Consider the following 21,563-nt stretch of genomic DNA (forward strand, 5'->3'; position numbering starts at 1 on the left):
GGTGACCAGATGTCCCAATTTTATAGGCACAATTTTGGGGTCTTTTTTATATACAGGGTCCTACTACCCCCCACCCCCGCCCCGATTTTTCACATTTGGTGTCTGGTGACACTACTCAGGACAGGGATGGACTTGTGGTATCTCAGCTAAATCTGGATCCTTTTTGGTTATAGCCCTGTGGTGTGAATAATATACTCACCCAAAGACCATCTGGATTAGCATCTTGGATCAGTGTGTTTGTCACCTCTGCATTGGAAGCATTTAGCGCCGTATCTAGCACATTGCTTTCAGACTCTCTCTTTTTTGGACTTAATCCATGCAAAACAAAGTAAAATTTTAACTAAGTGACCTGTTTAAGGCCTTATATAACCCTGCGAGGGATATATAAACCCCACCTGCTTTTCCAGAGGGTAAAAGGCAAGGATCAACATGGAATTAAGCTTGGCATAACCATTCTAAAGTTCATAGAAAAGGTGTGTGGAGTTTTCCTGCAGCTGACAGGAAACTAGGAATAGTTGCATGGGAATTTTTGCAACAAAGGAGAAGCAACGTGGTATCATACTCAGTTATTTAGGTAGAATATAACTCAATGCCTCTTCTTTGGAAACTACACCCTCAAGAATCCATGGACACTATTTGCCAACAGCTGACTTTTTGTAAGAAGTGCTACGCTTTATGGCTGTTGTTGAAGTTGTGAAGTGCAATACAAGCTGGATTCAAATTAACGTCTTTCTGTGTAGATATTTTGATCGCACAACGTTTAATTTTTACAATTACAAGGTAACGTCCTTTATTGAAGCCCCATCGTTTTTGCTTAACCCAGACAGTTAGTGCTGAATCTTCCAACCCTGCACCATGAGTTTTGCCGAGCTCTTAGACCACGTCGGGGGGATGGGTCGCTTCCAAATCATCTATGCGATCTTACTGGCTATCCCAGTTTTCATAATAGCCAGCCATAACCTCCTGCAGAACTTCACTGCTGCCACCTCTGAGCACCACTGCCAGGTCCATATCAACATCAACAACACTCCTTATACCAACCTCACCGGAAAGCTCGCTGCCAAGGACCTCCTCAGGGTCTCCATCCCCATGGACAGCAACCTGCAGCCAGAGAAGTGTCACCGCTTTGTCACTATGCAGTGGCAGCTCCTAGACTCCAACGCCACAGTCACAAACCTAACCGAGCTGGAGACTGAACCCTGCGCTGATGGGTGGGTGTACGACAAGAGCATTTTCACCAGCACCATCATTACAGAGGTATGTGAGAGCAAGTCCTGCTGCAGTGCGGGTAACCGGCTGGGAAAAGGATACTGAAACCATGCGGTGGAAGTTGGGGTGGATGAGTTGAAAATATTTTTGTTGGAGTTATGCCTTTTCATAGATTTTTGAAAGTAAGCTTCACTGTCCTTTGGGCAGAGAGGGTCAGAGTATCTATCTATCAATCCTCCTCTTCCTAGATCTGATCTTAAAATTTGCACCAACCTACAGCCCCTGCATGTCTATTGACATCGGCTTGGTTTCAGCCTAAGTCAGTGCAGAATTTCATCCAGGGCCACGTGCTGTTCTCAGTTACATTCTGGCCCCCCAGGCGACTTCAATCCATGCGGCTTCAAGTGGCTGCCATTGCACAGGTGCAGAGGAAAGCAGGACACGGCCTTTACGCTTCACAGAGGCTTGATTCCTTCAGTGTATGAGTAGGAGGAAGCTGTGGTTGCACTGGTTGGGATGGGAATTCCCCCATCCATTTTGCAGTCAGTTTCCTCTCAATTAAACTGGACATAATCCACTAATCCGCATTAAAGGAACTGTGAATGATGCTAAGAGCTAGCCCTGCTCTCCCCTAGATCTCAAAGGGCTTTACAATAGTGACTAAACTTTACTATCCCATCTCACAGCTGAGGCACAGCGAGGCAGCATGACTTGCCCAAGGTCACAGCAAGTAAGTGTCAGAGCTAGGAGTAGGGGTCCCAGTCTCTTGAACGCTCAGTCCATTCAAAACCATCCGCCTCACGTGGGATCATTATATTTGATCCTACATTAACATTGAAAGGACCCATTCTGCCAGGCACTGCAGAGACCCAGCTGAGTTCGGAGACTCACTGTGCCAGATGCTACACAGACCCAAGCTGAGAGTGGAGCCCTGTTGTGCATGGCACTGCACAGAGCCCAGCTCAGACTGGGGAACCCTTGTGGCGGATACTACATGGACCCCAGCTCCAATCAGGACCCCATTGCACTGGACACTGCACAGACCCCAACTGAGACTGTGCTGGGTGCTCTGTGAACCCCAACTGAGATTGGGGCCCAGCTGTGCTGGGTGCTGCACAGGTACAAAGCTAGAGACCAGGATGATCCTCCCTCATTTTACAGATGATGGACATTGAGGCTCAGAGAGATTCAGGCTGTGATGCCCTGCAGATCACATTTCCCATTAAACGTAGGTAGCTTTGGACTTGTAATTAACAAATTAAAATGAATTGTAAGGATTGCTATGGGAACTGGCTGTCTAAATGCTATCAATGGCTCTGAAAATCTCAGCCCCACTCTGGGGCCTTAACCACAAGCCAGTCTTCCTCCTGGAGCCCAGCTTCGTTTCCTCTCTCCCTTACAGTGGGACCTGGTGTGTGACTCCCGGCAGCTGAAGCAGATGGCTCAGTCCATCTACATGGCTGGGGTCCTGGCGGGAGGCATCATCTTTGGAGGTCTGTCAGACAGGTGAGAGCAATGTCATTATGAAGCTGAGCAAGGCTGATTCCTGGGGGAATCATGAATCTTGAGCAGGAGGAGAGAAGTTATGGTATCTCTGTATTTGGCACTGGTGTGACTGCTACTGGAATCCTGTGTTCAGTTCCGGTGTCCACAATCCCAGAAGGATGTTGGTAGTATAACTTTAGCGCCCTCGTGGCCAAGATGGAGTCTGCTCTGCAGGCAGCTCTGGACAAGACAGGGTGCGCGCAGGAATGCAGCAGGAGAAATCCCTTCAATCCCAGGGGCACCTGTTCCAAACTCCCCAGAGTGAACACACACACACACACAGGAAAAGTACAATGGATGTAACAAGGGAAATATTTATTTACAGAGAGATGAGAGGAGAAAAACAACAAGGGGAAATATAAGGGAGGGTAAAACAGGGTTGCATCCAAGCCAAGGCCCCACAGGCCCACTGGTAGCACAGTCTGACAGGACAGACACTGAGCAATGTGTCTGCACACAGAGTTCAAGAGTCCTGAGCAAAGTTCCAATACAGTGGTGAGTCTTGGGTGCTCCTGGTCGTCTTCGGCGCCAGTGAACTTTCCCCAACAAACCCCTCCGGCAGTGGTGGATTAATAATTTTGCCGCCCCTCGGCCGGGAAATAATTGCAGCCATGGCCCCACCCCGACTCCGCCCTTTTCCCGCCCCCATTCCAACCCTTTCCCCAAAGTCTACGCCCCCTCCCTTCCCCTATTGGATCCCTTCCCCAAATCACGGCCCCCGGCCCCGCCTCTTCCCGAGCGTGTGGCGTCCCCCCTCCCTCCCTGCCCTGTGAAACAGCAGTTTCGCAGCGCAAGCGCTGAGAGGGGAGAGAAACAGGACACGGCAGCGCGCTTGCAGAGGAGGCGGAGGTGAGCTGGAGCAGGGGGGCGGGGCGCGGAGGAGCTTCCGCCCCTGCAAATTTGCCGCCCTAGGCCTAGGCCTTGTCGGCCTAGGCAATAATACGGCGCTGCCCTCTGGTGCCCTCTTCTGCCGCTCTCTGCAAAGCCACACGGAGCGACTACCTCCCCACTTAACTAGGGTTACCATATTTTGTGCCTCCCAAAGGAGGACACTCCACGGGGCCCCGCCCCCGCCCCCAGCCCCGCCCCAACTCCGCCCCCTCCCCAAAGTCTCCGCCCCCTCCCCTGCTTCCCGCGAACATTTGAGTCGCGGGAAGCCTGAAGCAGGTAAGGGGGAGTGTGGGGGGAGGAGGCGCGGCCCAGGCTGGCCCCGGCCCTGGGGTGCCGGCCCCGGGCCCGGCCGACCACCCCCGGCCCGCCCAGCACTGCGGTCCCCGGCCGAGCACCCCCGGCACCGCCGGCCCATCCCCCGAGCTCCCGGCCCAGCCCCGCCAGCCCGGCCCCGGAGCCCCCGGCCCGGCCCCTGGCCCCCGGCCCGGCCCCCGAGCACCCGCACGGCCGGCCCAGCATGTCCCGATTTTCCCGGACATGTCCGGCTTTTTGGGCTTTCCCCCCGGACGGGGATTTGGAGCCCAAAAAGCCGGACATGTCCGGGAAAATCCGGACGTATGGTAACCCTAACTTAACTACCTAGCAACCTCCAGCCTTGTTCCCAATGCAGAGTCACAAGCCCCAGTACTCACGGCCCCATGCAGCTCTGGGCAGCCGTGATACTGGGTCCAGCTCTGGCCTGTCCTTCTCGGCAATTCCTCCCTGGCACAGTGCTCCTCCTGGCTCCTGTCCTGGGGTGTCCCCGATAGGCCCTGTCCTTCGCAGGCTTCAGGCAGGTTCTCTGCTGCTTCACTTTTCCAGGGCCTGCAGGCTGCCTCTCCCTCTCCTTGGAGCTCCAGCGCTGCCCCCTGGAGTTTCCCTCCTTTTTTCTTACTCTCCCCCTCCCCCTTAGGAAAAAGATTTAAAAGGGCCATGCTCTCTAAACCCCAAAGGGGTTACAGTAGGTTGGAGAGGGGTCAGAGAAGACCCACGAGAATGATTAAAGGCTTGGAAAATGTGCCTTACAGTGAGAGACTCCAGGAGCTCGATCTATAAGGCAAAGGTTAAGGGGTGAATTGATCACAGTCTGTAAGTGGAACCCGCTGAATTCTTTTTATAATTGTTTATTTTATTTTGGGGGGAATTTCTTGTTATTTTTGTTTTGTTAATGTTATCCATGCAGGGGATCGGGTCTTGCCCTGGGGTTTGGGAGGCCCTGGAGGGGGCTGAGTCCTGCCACCAGGGGTTGGGAGGCTCTGGGGGAGGTGAGCGTTGCACCCCCGAGCCTGCCCTGCACTCACCCCGCAGAAGCGGCTCCTGGGATCCTGTGCAGGGCCGGCTCCAGCGTCTTTGCCGCCCCAAGCGGGAAAAAAATAAAGCCATGATTGGCGGCAGCTCTACTGCCGCCACTTCATTCTTCGGCAGCAATTCGGTCTGAGAGACCCGCCACCAAATTGCCGCCAAAGAGCCGGACATGCCGCCCTTTTCCATTGGCCAACCCAAGCACCTGCTTGCTGCGCTGGTGCCTGGAGCCGGCCCTGGTCCTGTGTGGTGCGGCTGGGCCTGGCTCTCGACTCAGGCTGTTGTGGTCTGGCCAGGGCCGGCTCTGGCTTTTTGGTCGCCCCAAGCAAAACAAAAATGGGGCGGCCAAAACGGCAAAGCGCAAAAAAAAAAAAAAAAAACCTGCGGGGCGGACGGAGCCGGGGGAGAGAGAGAAGGGGGCGGCCACGGCTTCAGCGGGGCGCTACCACGCGGACCCGACTGGTGCGCTGCCTGCCGGGAGGCTCCGTGCCACTCCGGTCGTCTGGAAGGGAAGGACGCGGACAGCCCTGCCGGGCTTGCTGCAGGGCGCTCCCGTCCTCCACGCCGCCGCCCCCTACAGGGCAGCCGGAGCGGCACAGCAAACAAAACAAACAAACAAAAAGCGGAATGCCACCTCGAACAATCTGCTGCCCCAAGCACCAGCTTGCTCGGCTGGTGCCTGGAGCCAGCCCTGGGCCTGGCACACAGGGTCGCAGTGCTGTTCAGGTTTGGCTGCGTGCCCCCACCTGTTCAGAGTGGGGAGCCAGGTCAAGCTTCACAGGACAGGAGCTGCCACTGCAGGGTGAGTTTTTAAGCTTTATTTCATATTATTTCACATTTGCAAAAAACATGGGGCTCTCTATATAGGTACCTACACTGGGAGCAGCAATATGATAAGAGGCTTTTCCATCTAGCAGACAAAGATCTAACAAGAGCCAGTGGCTGGAAACTGAAGCTAGACAAATTCAGACTGGAAATAAGGTGCAAATTTCTAACAGCAAAAGGAATTACCCATTGGAACAACGGCCCAAGGGGTGCGGTGGATTCTCCAGCCCTGGAGATTTTAAATCAGGATCGGATGTTTTTCTAACAGTCAAATACCAGCCAGGGGATAACTCTACTGCCAAGGCCCTAGATTGCCTTAATCCAGCCCTGCAGGCCTCATCATTAGCAGCTACAGCACGGCTGACATGAAGTATTTTCATCAATAACCTTTTGTCACATGCCACAGAGCTGGTTTTAGAACTGGGGCCTCCTGCCTCTTTGCCCCTTCCCCAAGCCAGGGAGCCATGCCAGTCAATGGCACCAATAGTTCCTTGCACCAGGTTTAACTCCTACTCTGAACACACTTGCCTCAGTATCCTGGGTTTCCCTCACCTGTTCTCTTGGTTCTTTTTGGCTCAGGTTTGGCCGCAGGTCTCCCTTGATCTGGTGCTATTTGCAGATGGCTGTCACGGGCACCAGCACTGCCTTCTCGCTCAGCTTCACTGCCTACTGCATCTTCCGTTTCCTGACCGGAATGGCCTTCTCGGGCATTGTGATGAACGGTGTCTCTCTGTGTAAGTGTGTCTGGCACCTGCCATCCCAGACACAAGATGAGCTGGTTACTGGGGATGGATCGAGGTGCCTTGTTCCCGCTGCTGATAAATTACTCTGTGGTGGGAGCACAGAGAGACCAGAAGGACATCCCACCCATGCGGTGTGTGCAAGGTCTCAGCACCAAAAATCGGAAGCTAGATTTTCCAAAAGTCCTAGGTCCCATTCCAACCTGGATTTACCAAAGCACTCAGCAGCTCCCTTTGGGACACTGATTGCTACAGCTGACAAAGACCTGAGCACGTTATTTAGGAGGTATTTTGGACCTTGAAATCTGGGCCTGTCCTCTTCTGAGCATGTGGTACCTAAACGAGAACTGAGTTCTCTGGAACAATCGCATCTCCATGTGCTTCTGCAGTGCCAGAGCACAGGAGATGCCACAAAACACGGCAGCTTCCAATAGCATGCAGGTCCCCATAGTGAGGCCGCTTGGTTCCCAGCCATCCTGGAGGGGGATGAGCCCCGGCCGAACCCCTACAGTCCCCAAGAATGGAAGGGAAACTATTTAGAGTGGAGTGCCATCATCAGATGACGATGATTCACAACAGAACAGAGATTCCACAATACATCTTCTACAGAACAGGCACAGGCCATGTGCATCAGCCAGGAGCTACAGAATGCCCTCCTCATCTGGCCAGTCCTCGGGTCGGCCGCAAACTCATTGAGGGGAGGGATAGCTCAGTGGTTTGAGCATTGTCCTGTTAAATGCAGGGTTGTGAGTTCAATCCTTGAGGGGGCCAGTTAGGGAACTGGGGTAAAAATCTCTCTGGGGAGCGGTCCTGCTTTGAGCAGGGGGTTGGACTAGATAACCTCCTGAGGTCCCTTCCAACCCTAATATTCTAAGATTCTATTACTAGAAAGTCCCTTCCACTATACAATGTATACAGGTCCATTAGGAACTGAAGGACCCAGGGGCAGGGCAGTTGGGTATCAGACACCAATGGGACTCAGCTTATTCAATTACATAACTGCTGTGTATTGTGGCTGGTGTACTTCAGGGTGCATAAGTGTGCCATTGTGGGGTGTTAGAGCTGCTGCAACCTTGCAGGGTACAGTACTGCTTGTTGCCACCAGGGGGCTGGAGTTGCTGCAGGGCGCAGTACTGGCTGCTGCCGTGGCGAGGGGGAATGGAGCGCCTCCAGCAGGGTGCAGTACCGCCTACTACCACTAGGTGGGATGCAACTAGCAGGGGAAGGAGGCATGGATCAGGGAATGCAGGTTCTGGGGAGCTATTTCATCTCAGCCTCAAAGAGCCAGGGGAAGGCTGTTCGTACATGTTCCTGCTGCTTCTGCTCGTGCTTGTTCTCACCACTGGAGGTTATCAGCCCAAGGACAGCGAGATTATTTTCCCTTTGTGTGTGTCTCTCCCCAGCTGTGGAATGGACACCCACCCGCACACGGGCCATTGTCGTCACCATGTATGGATACTGCATCACAATCGGGCAGTTCATTCTGGCTGGGGTGGCTTACGCCATCCCCAATTGGCGCTGGCTGCAGCTTGTGGTGTCTTTGCCCTATTTCATCTGCTTCATCTACTCCTGGTAGGTTAGCTCACCCTTATCCTTTCTGATCCATTCCCCTTCCACCCTGCTTTTCTCACTGGATGCAGGAATGAAACAAATTTTAAGCAAGTAGAATAAATAAATCCCTTATCCTAGTTCTCATAATCTTGCGTCTCAATTACTGCAACATTCTCTTCTCCGGCCTTGGCAAATGCAATCTTGCTCCACTTACATCCATTCAAAACACTCCTGCAAAGATCATTTCCCTGTCTCATCACTTTGTCCATGTCACCTCTCTCTTTGCAGCCCTCCACTGGCTCTCCGTTCTTCATCACATCATACATAAACTACTCATCTTCACTTTCAAAGCCGTTCACGCCCTACTGCACCATACCTATCCCATCTGTCATTCACTAGTACAATGCCGACTCCCAACTCCGATTGGCCCATGATGCCTGCCTCCATTGCCCGCTTACTAAATTTTCAAACAAGCCCCTTTGTGCATTCTATCATGCTGCCCCCTCATACCTGGGAGGAGTTCCCCGGTAAACATCAGCTAAGGTACCTCGTTGTCCTTCTTCTAACTCTCTCTTGCTGTGTGCTTACAAAAAACCCTGACGACGGTTAGGCTGCTCGTGTGCAGAGACCATTGCCTATCATGCTGACCAATATTGTCTCACTGTTTCCTTGTGCTCTTCTCTCTGTATCCACCTTTTGTTGCTTGTCTTGTCCTTAGATTATAAGCTGTATGGGGCAGCGACTGTCTTTTTGTTCAGCTCCTGGGACAATGGGGTTCTGCCCCATGACTGGGTCTTCAGGGCATTACGGTAATGCAAATAATGAGCAAAGAACTATGAAAGCTGTGGAGTTTCAAACCTGGAATTGTTTCAGCAAACCAGGGAAATGGCAAGACTAAGAGGATAACATATGAATAGACAGAGTTGAAGATTTGATGTCTTAAGTTTGTTTTCCAAGAAAAATGGTTTTCCCCCGCAAAATTCCTTCAAAAATTCGCAATGAAAGCAAACATTTTATTTTAGTTTTCAGGATTCGGAGGGGGGGCGGGTTTGCTGAAAAATAACCATTGCTTTCTAACTTTGTTAATTTTTTGACACAATAAAATTTTTTATTTCAATGTTTCGGAGCCATTTGTTTCCACTTTCCCCCATTTTCCAGTGGAAAAATGAAAGCAAAAGGAAATAAAAGAGAGGAAATAAATAACCCTCCCAAAATGGAAATAAAATGAAAACTTTTGTTCTGTTGAAAAAAATTTAAAATATTGTTAAAAATTTCCAGTGAAACCAAAGAGGGCTCTACTCCACCCATAATGTCACCGCTAGGTAATATGAGGAACTGACCTATCCTGGGTATTTATCTGGCACCCATCACCATAGTATCTAGGAACATCACAGTGTTTAATATATTTATCCTCACAGCTAGAGCTGGCTGGCAACAAACATGAGAGTCTTTGAGACTTTGAAAATTTTTTCCCATCCTGAATCTGGCCAAAAGTCAAAACCAGGAAAACTTTTGTGAATTGATCATCTGAAAAAATATTCCGGTTGGGTCAGTTGAAATGTTTCCTTTTGATAATTTTGAAATTTTTCTTTTTGATCTGGAGCTTGTTTATATTTTACCCTTTTTTTTAGTGTAAATGATCGAAAATTTTGAAACAAAATTTTTGAAACTTTTTCTTTTTTAAATCAAGAGATTCATTGAAACCGACCTTTCTCTGCAAACAGTTTCAGTTTGAACAAACCCGCATTTTTAAATGGAAAAATATTTCAGCTGAAAAGTGCCGACCAGCTGTAACCACAACACCCTTCTGAGGGAGAGCAGTGCTATTATCCTATTGTACAGAAGAGGGGATTCAGACACAGACAGACTAAGTGACTTGCAACGGTCACACAAGAAGTCTGCAGAGGAGCAGGGAATTGAAGTCAGGTCTTGGCTATCACCATCCTTCTTTCCTGATGCATGGCAAGGTGCAGTACCACCTGCTGCCACTGGGCAGTCTCCTGGTGGGAATGGAGCTTCAGGTTGCAGTAACACTTGGCTGTCACCAGGGGGCTCCAGGTAGCGGGGGGAGGAGATAGACCAGAAAATGCAGGTTCCACTAAGGCTGTTCCACAACATGCTCCCTGCTGCCTCTGTCACTGCTTGTGCCCTGCACTGGCTTTGGGCACTGCCCCTAGTGTAGAAGAACAGCACCGTGCTCCAATGGGGCTGATCGCAGTTCAACAAGAGCAATGCACGTGTTCTGTGCAGGTGTGTTTTCATATCTTCTGCTTCCCAGGTGGTTCGCTGAGTCCGCCCGCTGGCTGGTAATAGCCGGCAGACCTGATGAGGCAGTGAAGCAGCTCCACAGAGTGGCCAGGATAAACCGGAAGAAGGAAGAAGGAGACAAACTCAACATAGAGGTAAGACTAGATCTCAGAGAGTCTGAGAGCTCCCACCATCTCCAGCGGCCGATATAGGCACGCGAGACAAGCAGATATAAATCAGCCTGGTTGCACTCATGTCATGGGGACTCTGCACATGTACACCAGTGGCGCAACTGGCTTTAGTGTTCCCTGAGCAATGGTATTCTCACCATGGTCTGAATTCTTTCTCGTATAATGGGATTCCCATACGTACAAGGTATCTTCTATCAATCTCTCTACCTATAGTCGTACATACATAACCACCTATCCAGCCATCTATATATCCATCTCTAAAAATAAACACCTATCTTTTATAAACATATACTCATACACATAATCTCTCTATTCATCTCCATCTATCTTTCATCGCCCCCAGACACCTATCTATCCATCCATCCCCATACAAATGCTTCTATCCATCCAACTATCCATCCATCCCCATGCACACCCTTCTATCTATCCATCCATCCATCCCTTCCTACACGTACACATTATTTTGTCTAGACTGAGGCCTCCTCTGAAACTAGAATTTTGGCACCACTGGATGATCCGGAATCTCATTCCCTCCCATTCCCCTGCTCTGTTTCCAGGCCTTTCCCACCATGGAGGCCCCATGCCATTACCCAGAATTCTCTTTTCTCCCCAGGTCTTGAGATCCAACATGCTGAAAGAAATAGCCTCTGCAAAGAGCAGCTATACCTTCATCGACCTGGTGCGGACCCCTGTCCTACGCCGGATCTCCTTCTGCCTCTGCTTTGTATGGTTAGTCGGCTCTTGTGCTTGCACAAAGAGGAAGCTGAGACGATGATATGAAGCAGCCTGCAGCAAGTAAACCAGGCACGACTATTTGCTGAGGAATGGGGCAAATAATGGATTTTCTGACCCGCAGGCAATTCCGAAAATCACTACAAAAAATCATTTTGCCTTGAACAAAAAACCATTTCTTCTTAATTTTTGACTAATCAAAAAGTTGAAAAAAATCAAGTGAAACATTTTGTTTTGATTTCAAATATTTTAAGATTTTTTTTAAAATAAAATTAAAGAAATGTTTGAGACAAACATTCCTTTTGAACCAAAACTGAAAACATTTAGATTTTGTTTTGTTTTTGTTTTGTGGGGCTTTTTTTTTTTTTTATCTGAAACAATTCAGCAAAAGGGACATGAATTCCCTAAACATTTTGATGTCATTGAGTCTGCATTTTGTGCTGGAAAAGGTTTTAGATGAAAAATTTTGCTCAGCTCTACTAAGCCCCACTGACGCTCCACTTCATCCCATGGCATGTCAGTGACAGTCAATTTCACCTCGATTGAATATCCCACTAGATCAAAATTCAGTATGTTGTAGCTAGACTTTGGTAAATTCCACCTGGGAGACAGCATGTAGAGAAAACCACCAGGAGGTGCTTCTACCCAGAAGCAGGAATAGGACACAGGAGTCCTGGCTCCTATAGTCACCTATTCCTATTACTAGGACACATTCCATGTGCAGAGCTGGGAAAAGAACCCAGGAATCCTTGGTGCCTAGTGTGTCCTGTTCCAGTTATTGGCCCCCATTCCTCTCTGAGAGTTAATAACAAAGCAAAGTCCCCTCTTGCTCTAACCACTAGGCCCCACTCTTCTTCCAAAGCTGGAAATAGAACCCAGGAGTCCTGGCTCCCAGCTGCTCCGGAGTTTAACTCACTAGACCCTAATCCCTTCTCACAGCCATGAACAGAACACAGTGCAGTCTACCCACTAGACTACACTGCCACTCAAAGCAGTGAAGAGAACCCAGGGGTCCTGACTCCAACCACTAAACACATTTCCAGGGCCTATTGCTGAAAGGGAACATCTTGTAACAAGTAAACCAATCATAAGGACTGTCTATGCATCAATACCTGTCTGTTTCATCCCAGGTTCTCCACCAGCTTTGCCTATTATGGGTTGGCCATGGACCTGCAGAATTTTGGTGTCAATATCTTCTTGATCCAGCTGGTCTTTGGATCTGTCGATTTCCCAGCGAAGTTCATCTCAGTCCTCACAATGAGCTTCGTCGGGCGCCGGTTCACACAAGCCTTGACCCTCATCCTGGCTGGACTCTCTATCCTAGCCAACATCTTTGTCCCACAAGGTGGTTACTTGGTGTCCTGGATTTTCAGGGTTCGATCCGGAAGTGTTCAAGCCTTTGTCCTACCAAAGGTCCAAAGCCTGGCTGATATGGTCAGCTGCAGGGGAGGAAGAAGAGCCAGGAGAGCTGATCCATAAGGGCTAATGGGGCTCAAGCCCACGGATATGTCACAGCTGTGTTCTGTGGCTGAGGTACTGCAGAACCACCTGCTGCTGCCAAGGATTGAAGCAGCTGACCCGTGTTTACGACACCAGTTGCCCATGGCACTTCTCCATGAAGCAACCTAAGAGACATATTCAGCCTGATCCAGGCTGGCCTGTTGCAAGATGGTTGCAAAGTGGATGAGCCGCTGTCTGGGTGGGGTGACAGACCCAGTTTCACAAACAAAGCTGGGTAGATGGTTATTAGTATTTGATCATTGGGCGAGGTGCTGCACAGACCCCAGATGACATCAGGGCCCCATTGTGCCGAGCACTGCACAGACCTAAAGGGAGAGACAGGCCCTGCCCCAAAGAGCTCACAATCTAAATAGACAACACAGAAAGGACTATCACTCTTATTTCTAGATGGCAAACCGAGGCACAGATCCTCAGCTGGTGTCAATTAGCCCAGCTCCATTGATTTCTTGCCCCTTTTGGTTTTAATGGAGCAGCTGGGGATTTAGCTCCATTGATTCCAGTGCAGCTATGCTGATTTATATCAGCTGGGGATCTGGCCCCATCAGCACCAGTGGCTGGGGATACATCCCATTGACTCCTGACCCTTCTTGAGCATTTCAGCCTTTTGCCACCTGCTTAACCCTCCTCCATTGTGTGCTTCTCCCAAGATCTGAAGACCCTGCGCACCGTTCTGGCTGTTGTTGGAAAAGGCTGTCTTGCTGCCTCCTTTAACTGTGTCGTCCTCTACACAAGTGAGCTGTACCCCACAGTGATTAGGTATGTAGAAAAAACTCAGAGGGTGCAGTTCAAATTTCACATGCAGCCCCGTGGAACAGCAAAAGACCAGAGCCAAGTGACTAGTGATTAGAGTTGGGCGGGAATTTTTCATCTAAATGTAGTTTTTCTGTCAGAAAAAATACATTTCATCAAAGCCCAAGCTTTTCACGGGAAAGTGTTGATTAGAAAAAATGCAGGGGGGGGAGGTTGGAAATTATATTTCCAAAACGAAAATTTCAGTTTTTTCTGTTTGGAAACAACTTTGTGTTTTGGAATGTGTATTAAAAAACAACCCTTTTTTGTACAAATTTATGATGGTCGAAATCAAAATGAAATGATGTGAGTTACCCAAACCAAGATTTTTTTTATACTGTTGAATTCACAAAAATTTTTGAAATGTCAATAGTTCGTCCTGATTCAGAATGGGGAAAATGTTTGAAATCTCAAAATGTATCATGGGACAGGGGGGATATGATTGCTCTCTTTAAATATATCAGAGGGATAAATACCAGGGAGGGAGAGGAATTATTTCAGCTCAGTTCTAATGTGGACACGAGAACGAATGGATATAAACTGGCTGTGGGGAAGTTTAGGCTTGAAATTAGACGAAGGTTTCTAACCGTCAGAGGGGTGAAATATTGGAACAGCCTTCCGAGGGAAACAGTGAGGGCGAAGGACCTGTCTGGCTTTAAGATTAAGCTAGATAAGTTTATGGAGGGAATGGTTTAATGGGATAATGTGATTTTAGTCAAATCAACAGCGTGCCATCGCTGGTAAATAGTATCAATGGCCAATGAGGGTCTGGCTGGAGAATCTTGCCTACATGCTCGGGGTTCTACTGATCGCCATATTTGGGGTCAGGAAGGAATTTTCCTCCAGGGTAGATTGGCAGAGGCCCTGGAGGTTTTTCGCCTTCCTCCGCAGCATGGGGCAGGGGTCACTAGCTAGAGGATTCTCTGCGACTTGAAGTCTTTAAATCACAGAATTTGGGGACTTCAACAGCAGAGTCAAGGGAAAGGGGTTGGGTCAGCTTTTGTGGCCTGCATCATGCAGGGGGTCAGACTAGATGATCATAATGGTCCCTTCTGACCTGAAAGTCTATGAGTCTATGACAGGAAAACAATATTCTGACCAGCTCTACTAGTGATTTTGGGCACCTCAGAAGATGCCCACCTTAGGACACCGCAACTGGGCCTGATTCTCTGCAATTGCTGAGGATGTGCCATCTGAAAAGTGAGGGCCCTCTGAGGCATCTCAGTCTAGCCACCCAAAATTGCCCGTCTAGGAACTAGGAATTGCCACATCAGATCAAAGATCTAGCTAGCTCAGTCCCAGCTGCAAGAAATCCTGCACTTGTGTGGTAACCTGCCCCCAAGAAAGATCCCACTTATGAAATTAGCACCTAGAGACCACACTATGGTGCCAACTGCTGCACAGACCCTGACTGAGATCAGGTCCCCATTGTACCAGGCACTCCACAGATCCCGAGTGAGATCAGGGCCCCCATTGTAGAAGGCACTGCACAGAACCAAATTGAGATTAGGGCCCCATTGTGCCAGGTGCTGCCCAGACACATAGTGACAGCAGTCTCTGCTCTTCACAATCATAATAGACAAGACAGACTGAGGGTGCGAGGAGAAAGAGATGAACGGAGAGAGGAAGTGACTTGCCCAAGGTTACGCAGTGGGTCAATGGCAGAGCGAGGAAAAGAACCCAGATGTCCTGATTCCCTAGTCACTCTACTAGTCCACAGGGCCTGGCTGAGAGGTACTGCTTGGCTTATTGCCTGTGAGCTCCTTAGCCCAGATTTTTCTCATCACTGTGGCTTATGCGAATAGTTCTGTTTGTTATGATTTCAAATTCACAGGCAGACCGGCTTGGGTTTGAGCAACACCATGGCACGCCTGGGCAGTATCATTGCCCCATTGGTGAAGATGTTGGAGGAATACATTTCCTTCCTGCCACTGATCATTTATGGTGCTGCCCCAATCATCTCTGGCATTGCAGCGACCTTCCTGCCCGAGACGCTCAATGTGCTATTGCCTGATACCATAGAGGAGGTGGAGACACGGTTAGTAGAATCTACTGGGACACAAGAACAGTAGCCATGACGCACCTTGTGAGGGCTTTGTGATATAGACATGGGTCCACTGAGAGAGAGAGAGAGAGAGCACAAACAAGAAATGATATGCATGATTAGATAGAGAAGAACGGCCATACGGGTCAGACCAAAGGTCCATCAAGCCTAGTATCCTGTCCTCTGACAGTGGCCAATGGCAGGTGCCCCAAAGGGAATGAACAGACAGCTTATCAAGTGATCCATGCCCTGTCACCCAATCCCAGCTTCTGGCAAACACAGGCTAGGGACACCATTCTTGCCCATCCTGGCTAATAGCCATTGATAGACCTATCTTCCATGAATCTATCTAGCTCCCTTTTAAACCCTGTTATAGTATTGCCCTTCACAACACACTCAGGCAAGGAGTTCCAGAGGTTGACAGTGCATTGTGTGGAAAAAATACTTTGTGTTTGTTTTAAACCTGCTACCTATTAATTTCATTTGGTGGCCCCTTGTTATTTACTCCTTCTCATAATACAAGAACAATTCCTTATTTATTTTCTCTATACGACTCCTGATTTTGTAGACCTCTATCATATCCCCCCTTAGTGTCGCCTCTTTTCCAAGCTGAAAAGTCCCAGTCTTATTAATCTCTCCTCATACGGAAGCCGTTCTATACCCCTAATCATTTTTGTTGCCCTTTTTTGAACTTTTTCCAATTCCAATATATCTTTTTTGAGATGGGGCGACCACATCTGGATGCAGTATTCAAGGTGTGGGCATACCATTCATTTATATAGAGGCAATATGATATTTTCTGTCTTATTATCTATCCCTTTCTTGATGATTCCCAACATTCTGTTCGCTCTTTTGAATGCCACTGCACATTGAGTGGATGATTTCAGAGCACTATCCACAAGGACTCCAAGATCACTTTCTTGAGTGGTAACAACTAATTTAGACCCTATCTTTGTATATGTACAGTTAGGATTATGTTTTACAATGTGCATTACTTTGCATTTAATCTACATTAAATTTCATTTGCCATTTTCTTGCCCAGTTACCCAGTTTTGTGCAATCCTTTTGTAGCTCTTCACAGTCTGCCTGGGATTTAACTATCTTGAGTAGTTTTGTATCATCTGCAAATTTTGCCCCCTCACTCTTTACCCCTTTTTCCAGATTGTTTATGAATATGTTAAATAGGACTGATCCTAGAACAGATCCCTGGGAACCCCACTATTTACCTCTCTCCATTCTGAAAACTGACCATTTATTCCTACCCTTTGTTTCCTATCTTTTAACCAGTTACCAATCCATGAGAGGACCTTCTCTCTTATCCCAGGACTGCTTATTTTGCTTTAGAGCCTGTGGTGAGGGATCTTGTCAAAGGCTTTCTGAAAATTTAAATACACTATATCCGCTGGATCTCCTTTGTCCGCATGCTTGTTGACCCCTCAACGAATTCTAGTAGATTGGTGAGGCATGATTTCCCCTTACAAGAACCATGTTGACTATTTCCCAACAAATTATGTTCACCTATGTGTCTGACAATTTTATTCTTTACGATAGTTTCAGCCAATTTGCCCGGAACTGAAGTGAGGCCTGTAGTTGCCAGGGTCACCTCTGGAGCGCTTTTTAAAAATTGGCATCACATTAGCTATCCTCCAGTCATTTGGACAGATAGATAGATAATCTGATCCCATTGACTCCAGTGTAGCTACGGCTGATTTACACCAGGTGGGATCTGGCCCCATTAGCTCCAAGCATGTTTTAAGCCAAGTACATCTCTTGATGCTTGTATAAATGTTAATATTTACTGATATTCTTTTTCATTGAGACCCAGGCATCTGAGAGATGAAGAACAACAAATGAAGATCCTTCTGAAACCCACCATGCCAGACCCAGCCAAGGGAGCCAGTTAAGGAAAGAAAAACAAATAACTGTTGTAGGGTCTATGGGTACAATTTTCAAAAGTGTCTAAGTGCCTTAGGAGCCTATGTTCCATTTTCACCAGTGACTTAGCCACTCCCATAAGAGATAAGTGCCTCATCTACCTGAGCACGTCTGAAAATCCCACTGGGCACTTATCGGAATCTCTTGGCACCTAAATACCTTTGAAAATATGGCTCCCAATCACTTTTGAAAGTGGGGGCTTCGGCACTTTTGAACACTCCCCCCCTATCTCTTTTTCTGTTTTAATCATGCCAGAAGTAATATGCAGGCATCAGTGACAACTCCATAGGGGTTGAATTTTGCACTTAATGCAGGGAATCAACCTCTTCGAACAGCATGTTGACCTCCAAATCACAGCAGGAATTTATACCACGGGACTTGCTGCTGTGCAAGGTGGGGGACAAGAATCAATTACTCTATGTAGCTCCTCCATGGAGTTCAAAACCCGGTGTTGCACTCTGCTGGGATCCAACATATGGTACCCAAGAGCTCACAAATACTTTGGGGCCAGATCCTCAGCACGTGTTAATCCACATAGTTGAGGATTGGCCCAGTACTGCAGGACAGTCACGTGGTGGCAGTTCTTAAGGGAATTCTGTAAGAATATGTACAGAAATGGTGGCAGAATATAGGAACTGCTGGACTGATCGCAGCCAAGGTCCATGTAGTCTCTCTGACAGTGGTCAGCAATAGATGCCTTAGAGGAAGGTGTAAGAAATCTGCAGTGGGCAGATATGAAATTTTCACCAACATTAAGTCTTATTGTGATCTTGAACTGTCATTAAAGTTGGGGAAAAAATTGATTTTTCAGCTCACTCGCAATTTGGAAAAAATCAAGGGGAAAAAAAACGTTTTGGCTGAAAATGAAATTGTTCAAAATTTTCAGCAAGTCAAAAAGAGTAACAAATGTGTTTAGTTTGAAACATTTTGCTTTGATTGCAAATTGCTTTTAAACTTTTTAGTATTTTTTATTAAAAAACAATTCAAGGAAATTTCTAAACAAAGTTGTTTCAAATTGAAAAATCAAAACATTTAGATTTTGGGGGGATTTTCCTCCCTGAACCGAACAATTCAGCAAAACCAACATGAAATCATGAACCATTGCAGTGTCACCAAATCTGCATTTTTCATCCCAAAACAGTTTTGGTTGAAAAATTTCGCATAGCTTCGCTAGTCACAGATTGGCTTAAGGCCTGAAGCCTGAGGTTTATATGCCTTCTAGAACTTTTTGTTGTATGATTGATATTCCTGTTACCCATAGAGATGTCCAGTTCCCCTTTGAATCTTGCTAAGTTGTGGCCTCAAGGTCATCCTCTATCAATGAGTTCCACAGTCTAACACCATCATGTCAGAAAGGATATTTCCTTTGTTCAGTTTTGAAAACAGGGAAGGGAACCCAGGAGTCTTGATTCTCAGCTTCCCCTGCCCTAGCCCACTACATTTTACTTTCCTCAGAGTCGGGAGTCCTGACTTCCAACCGCCCCCAACACAAACACACTCTAACTTCCCCTCCCATTCCAGAGCTGGGAATGGAACCCGGGAGTCCTGACTCCGAGCGCCATCTGCTCTAACCATTAGACACTACTCTCCAGCCAGAGCTGGGAACAGAACGCAGAAGTCCTGACCCTCATTCCTGCTGCTCAGACACACTAGACTCCATTCCTTCCAGATCTGGTAACCGAACCCAAGAGTCCTGATTCTCAGCCCCTACAGCTCTAACCACTAGACCCTACTCCCCTCACAGAACTCGGAATGGAACCCAAGAATCCTGATGCCTAGTTTGAACCACCAGACCACTCAATTACACCAGTATAAATCACGACTGAAGGGGTGACTACAGCTTGAGCAGTCATACCTGAGTTAGCTTTACTCGCGCTAGCTCAGGTACCAGAGCAATACTTCAGCACTGGCTGTACAAGCCTGTCTGGACCCCTGGGTCATTAGTCACAGGACTAGCCCATGCTGAAACATGTGCTGCTGCAGCTTCACTGTTCTGGGAGCCAAGCTAGCGAGATGAAAACGAGCTGGGGTATGTCTGCTCCAGTTGCAATTGCAGCCTCTGACTGCAGCATAGACAGACCCTAACTCAGCTGCCTTGGTTGGATTTGAGAATGTCTCTCCTTGTCCCCATGCTTTGTGTTAATAAAATGCACATTTTCATGTAAAAAAAAAAAATTTCAGTTAACAGGATCAAAATGTGGCTCATCCCAATCTATGCAGGGTTTAAACTCCACCTAGAACTGGGGCAAAAGCATCTATTTACTGTACAAAGAAAATACCTATGTGAAATGCTGTCGCAAATAAACAGTTTCTGTTGCACTTGGCAGTGGTGTTCTTGAAGGCAGGTTCTGCATTCTTTGGAAGCTAGGCTCAGGGTTCAAGTACAGACCCTGGTGCTGGTTACATCCTCAGTCTCTGGGGTGCTGGGGGGGAACACAGCCATCCCATACAATCATACTCTGCTCTTCTCTGTGCTCTCAGAGGGCTTTTTGCATATTGCTTAACCAAACCTCACATCCTTATGGAAGTTAGGTGAATATTATTGTACCTGTGTGTGACAGGGTCAGGCCAGATGGCTACAGGAGAGTGTTCCTACTGGGAACCAGGAAGTGGGCGGGCGGAGCACCCGTTGCTAAAGAACCTCCCCCCAGCCTAAGGGGAGGATCCACAGGGCCTGGAAACCAAATAATTCTGGGGGACAACTAATGAGATAACAGGGATGGTAGTGAGGTGAAAGGATCAAACAAAGGGAACCTGACGGGGACACCAAGCAGAGAACCCCGGACAGCACCCACTGCTCCTCGAAGGCGTCAAGGGAGCCAGCAAACGCCGCCCAGAGGAACTCTGCCCGGATGCGTGAACGGACAGAGGATCAGAAATAGGCCCCACAGTCACAGGAGACTCATCAGCCAACCTCCTGTCCCTGGTTTTATAGATGGCCGTTTTATCCAGGTGTGACAATACAGTTCTGGTGGAACCCAAATGAGAGTGCCAACTCAAGACAAATTGCTCAAACAGGGCAGTTACAGCCCAAGGCTGGGGGGTTTTCCACCTCTAAGGCAAACCAGCCAGACTAAGAGGACTTCGGTCTCACCCAACTGGCTAACCACAAGTCTCACAAGCAATCTCCTTAGACACTCCAGTTTCCCAGTATTACCACCAGTGCCACTCGTTATGGGGACAAATGGTTATGAAAACCAATACCCAAGTAAAAGAAAAAGGTTCTCCTGATCCCAAAGGACCAAGCCCCAGACCCAGGTCAATATACAAATCAGATCTTACCCACAAATCACATTGTTGCCAATCCTTTAGAATCTAAAATCTAAAGGTTTATTCATAAAAGGAAAAAGATAGAGATGAGAGTTAGAATTGGTTAAATGGAATCAATTACATACAGTAATGGCAAAGTTCTTGGTTCAGGCTTGCAGCAGCGATAGAATAAAGTGCAAGTTCAAATCAAGTTTCTGGAATACATCCCCCGCTGGGATGGGTCCTCAGTCCTTTGTTCAAAGCTTCAGCTTGTGGCAAAGTTCCTCCAGAGGTATGAAGCAGGATTGAAGAACAGATGGAGATGAGACATCAACCTTATATAGTCTTTTCCAAGTGTAAGAACACCTCTTTGTTCTTACTGTGGAAAATTACAGCAAAATGGAGTCTGGAGTCACATGGGCAAGTTCCTGCATACTTTGCTGAGTCTTAAGGCATATTTGCCTTCTCTCAATGGGTCCATTATATAGCTGATGGTCCTTAATGGGCCATCAAGCAGGCTAGGCAGAGCTAACCAGTTTGTCTGGGATGTCACCCAGCAGCATAGCATAAGTTTGAAATACAGACAGTATAGAGCCAATATTCATAACTTCAACTACAAAATTGATACACACATATAGACAGCATAATCATAACCAGTAAACCATAACCTTGTCTTAGACATCCCATTTGACCCCCTTTATACAAGATTTTTGTGCCACTACAGGACCTTGGTTGCAACAATGATCTATATGG

The 21,563-nt window shown here is 47.9% G+C and overlaps 1 protein-coding gene across 1 annotated transcript; it reads left to right on the forward strand.

Annotated features, from left to right (window-relative positions):
- Window positions 1-414: 414 nt before the first annotated feature.
- On the forward strand, window positions 415-19,880 carry LOC122173652 (solute carrier family 22 member 6-A-like). Its single transcript, XM_065553008.1, has 10 exons — window positions 415-1,257; window positions 2,612-2,715; window positions 6,391-6,545; window positions 7,955-8,123; window positions 10,381-10,504; window positions 11,154-11,269; window positions 12,403-12,617; window positions 13,441-13,549; window positions 15,417-15,620; window positions 17,452-19,880. The coding sequence occupies exons 1-10, from the start codon at window positions 856-858 to the stop codon at window positions 17,528-17,530; spliced, it is 1,677 nt and encodes a 558-aa protein (XP_065409080.1). The 5' UTR covers window positions 415-855; the 3' UTR covers window positions 17,531-19,880.
- Window positions 19,881-21,563: the final 1,683 nt, after the last annotated feature.

This window comes from Chrysemys picta, chromosome 7 (assembly GCF_011386835.1).
Source record: "Chrysemys picta bellii isolate R12L10 chromosome 7, ASM1138683v2, whole genome shotgun sequence".
Lineage (NCBI taxonomy): Eukaryota > Metazoa > Chordata > Testudines > Emydidae > Chrysemys > Chrysemys picta.

Coding starts and splice junctions, on each gene's coding strand:
- LOC122173652 (XM_065553008.1), top strand. CDS start 856: ATGAGTTTTGCCGAGCTCTTAGACCACGTCGGGGGGATGGGTCGCTTC. Junction 10,505..11,153: donor GAGACAAACTCAACATAGAG/GTAAGACTAGAT, acceptor TTTTCTCCCCAG/GTCTTGAGATCCAACATGCT. Junction 11,270..12,402: donor TTCTGCCTCTGCTTTGTATG/GTTAGTCGGCTC, acceptor GTTTCATCCCAG/GTTCTCCACCAGCTTTGCCT.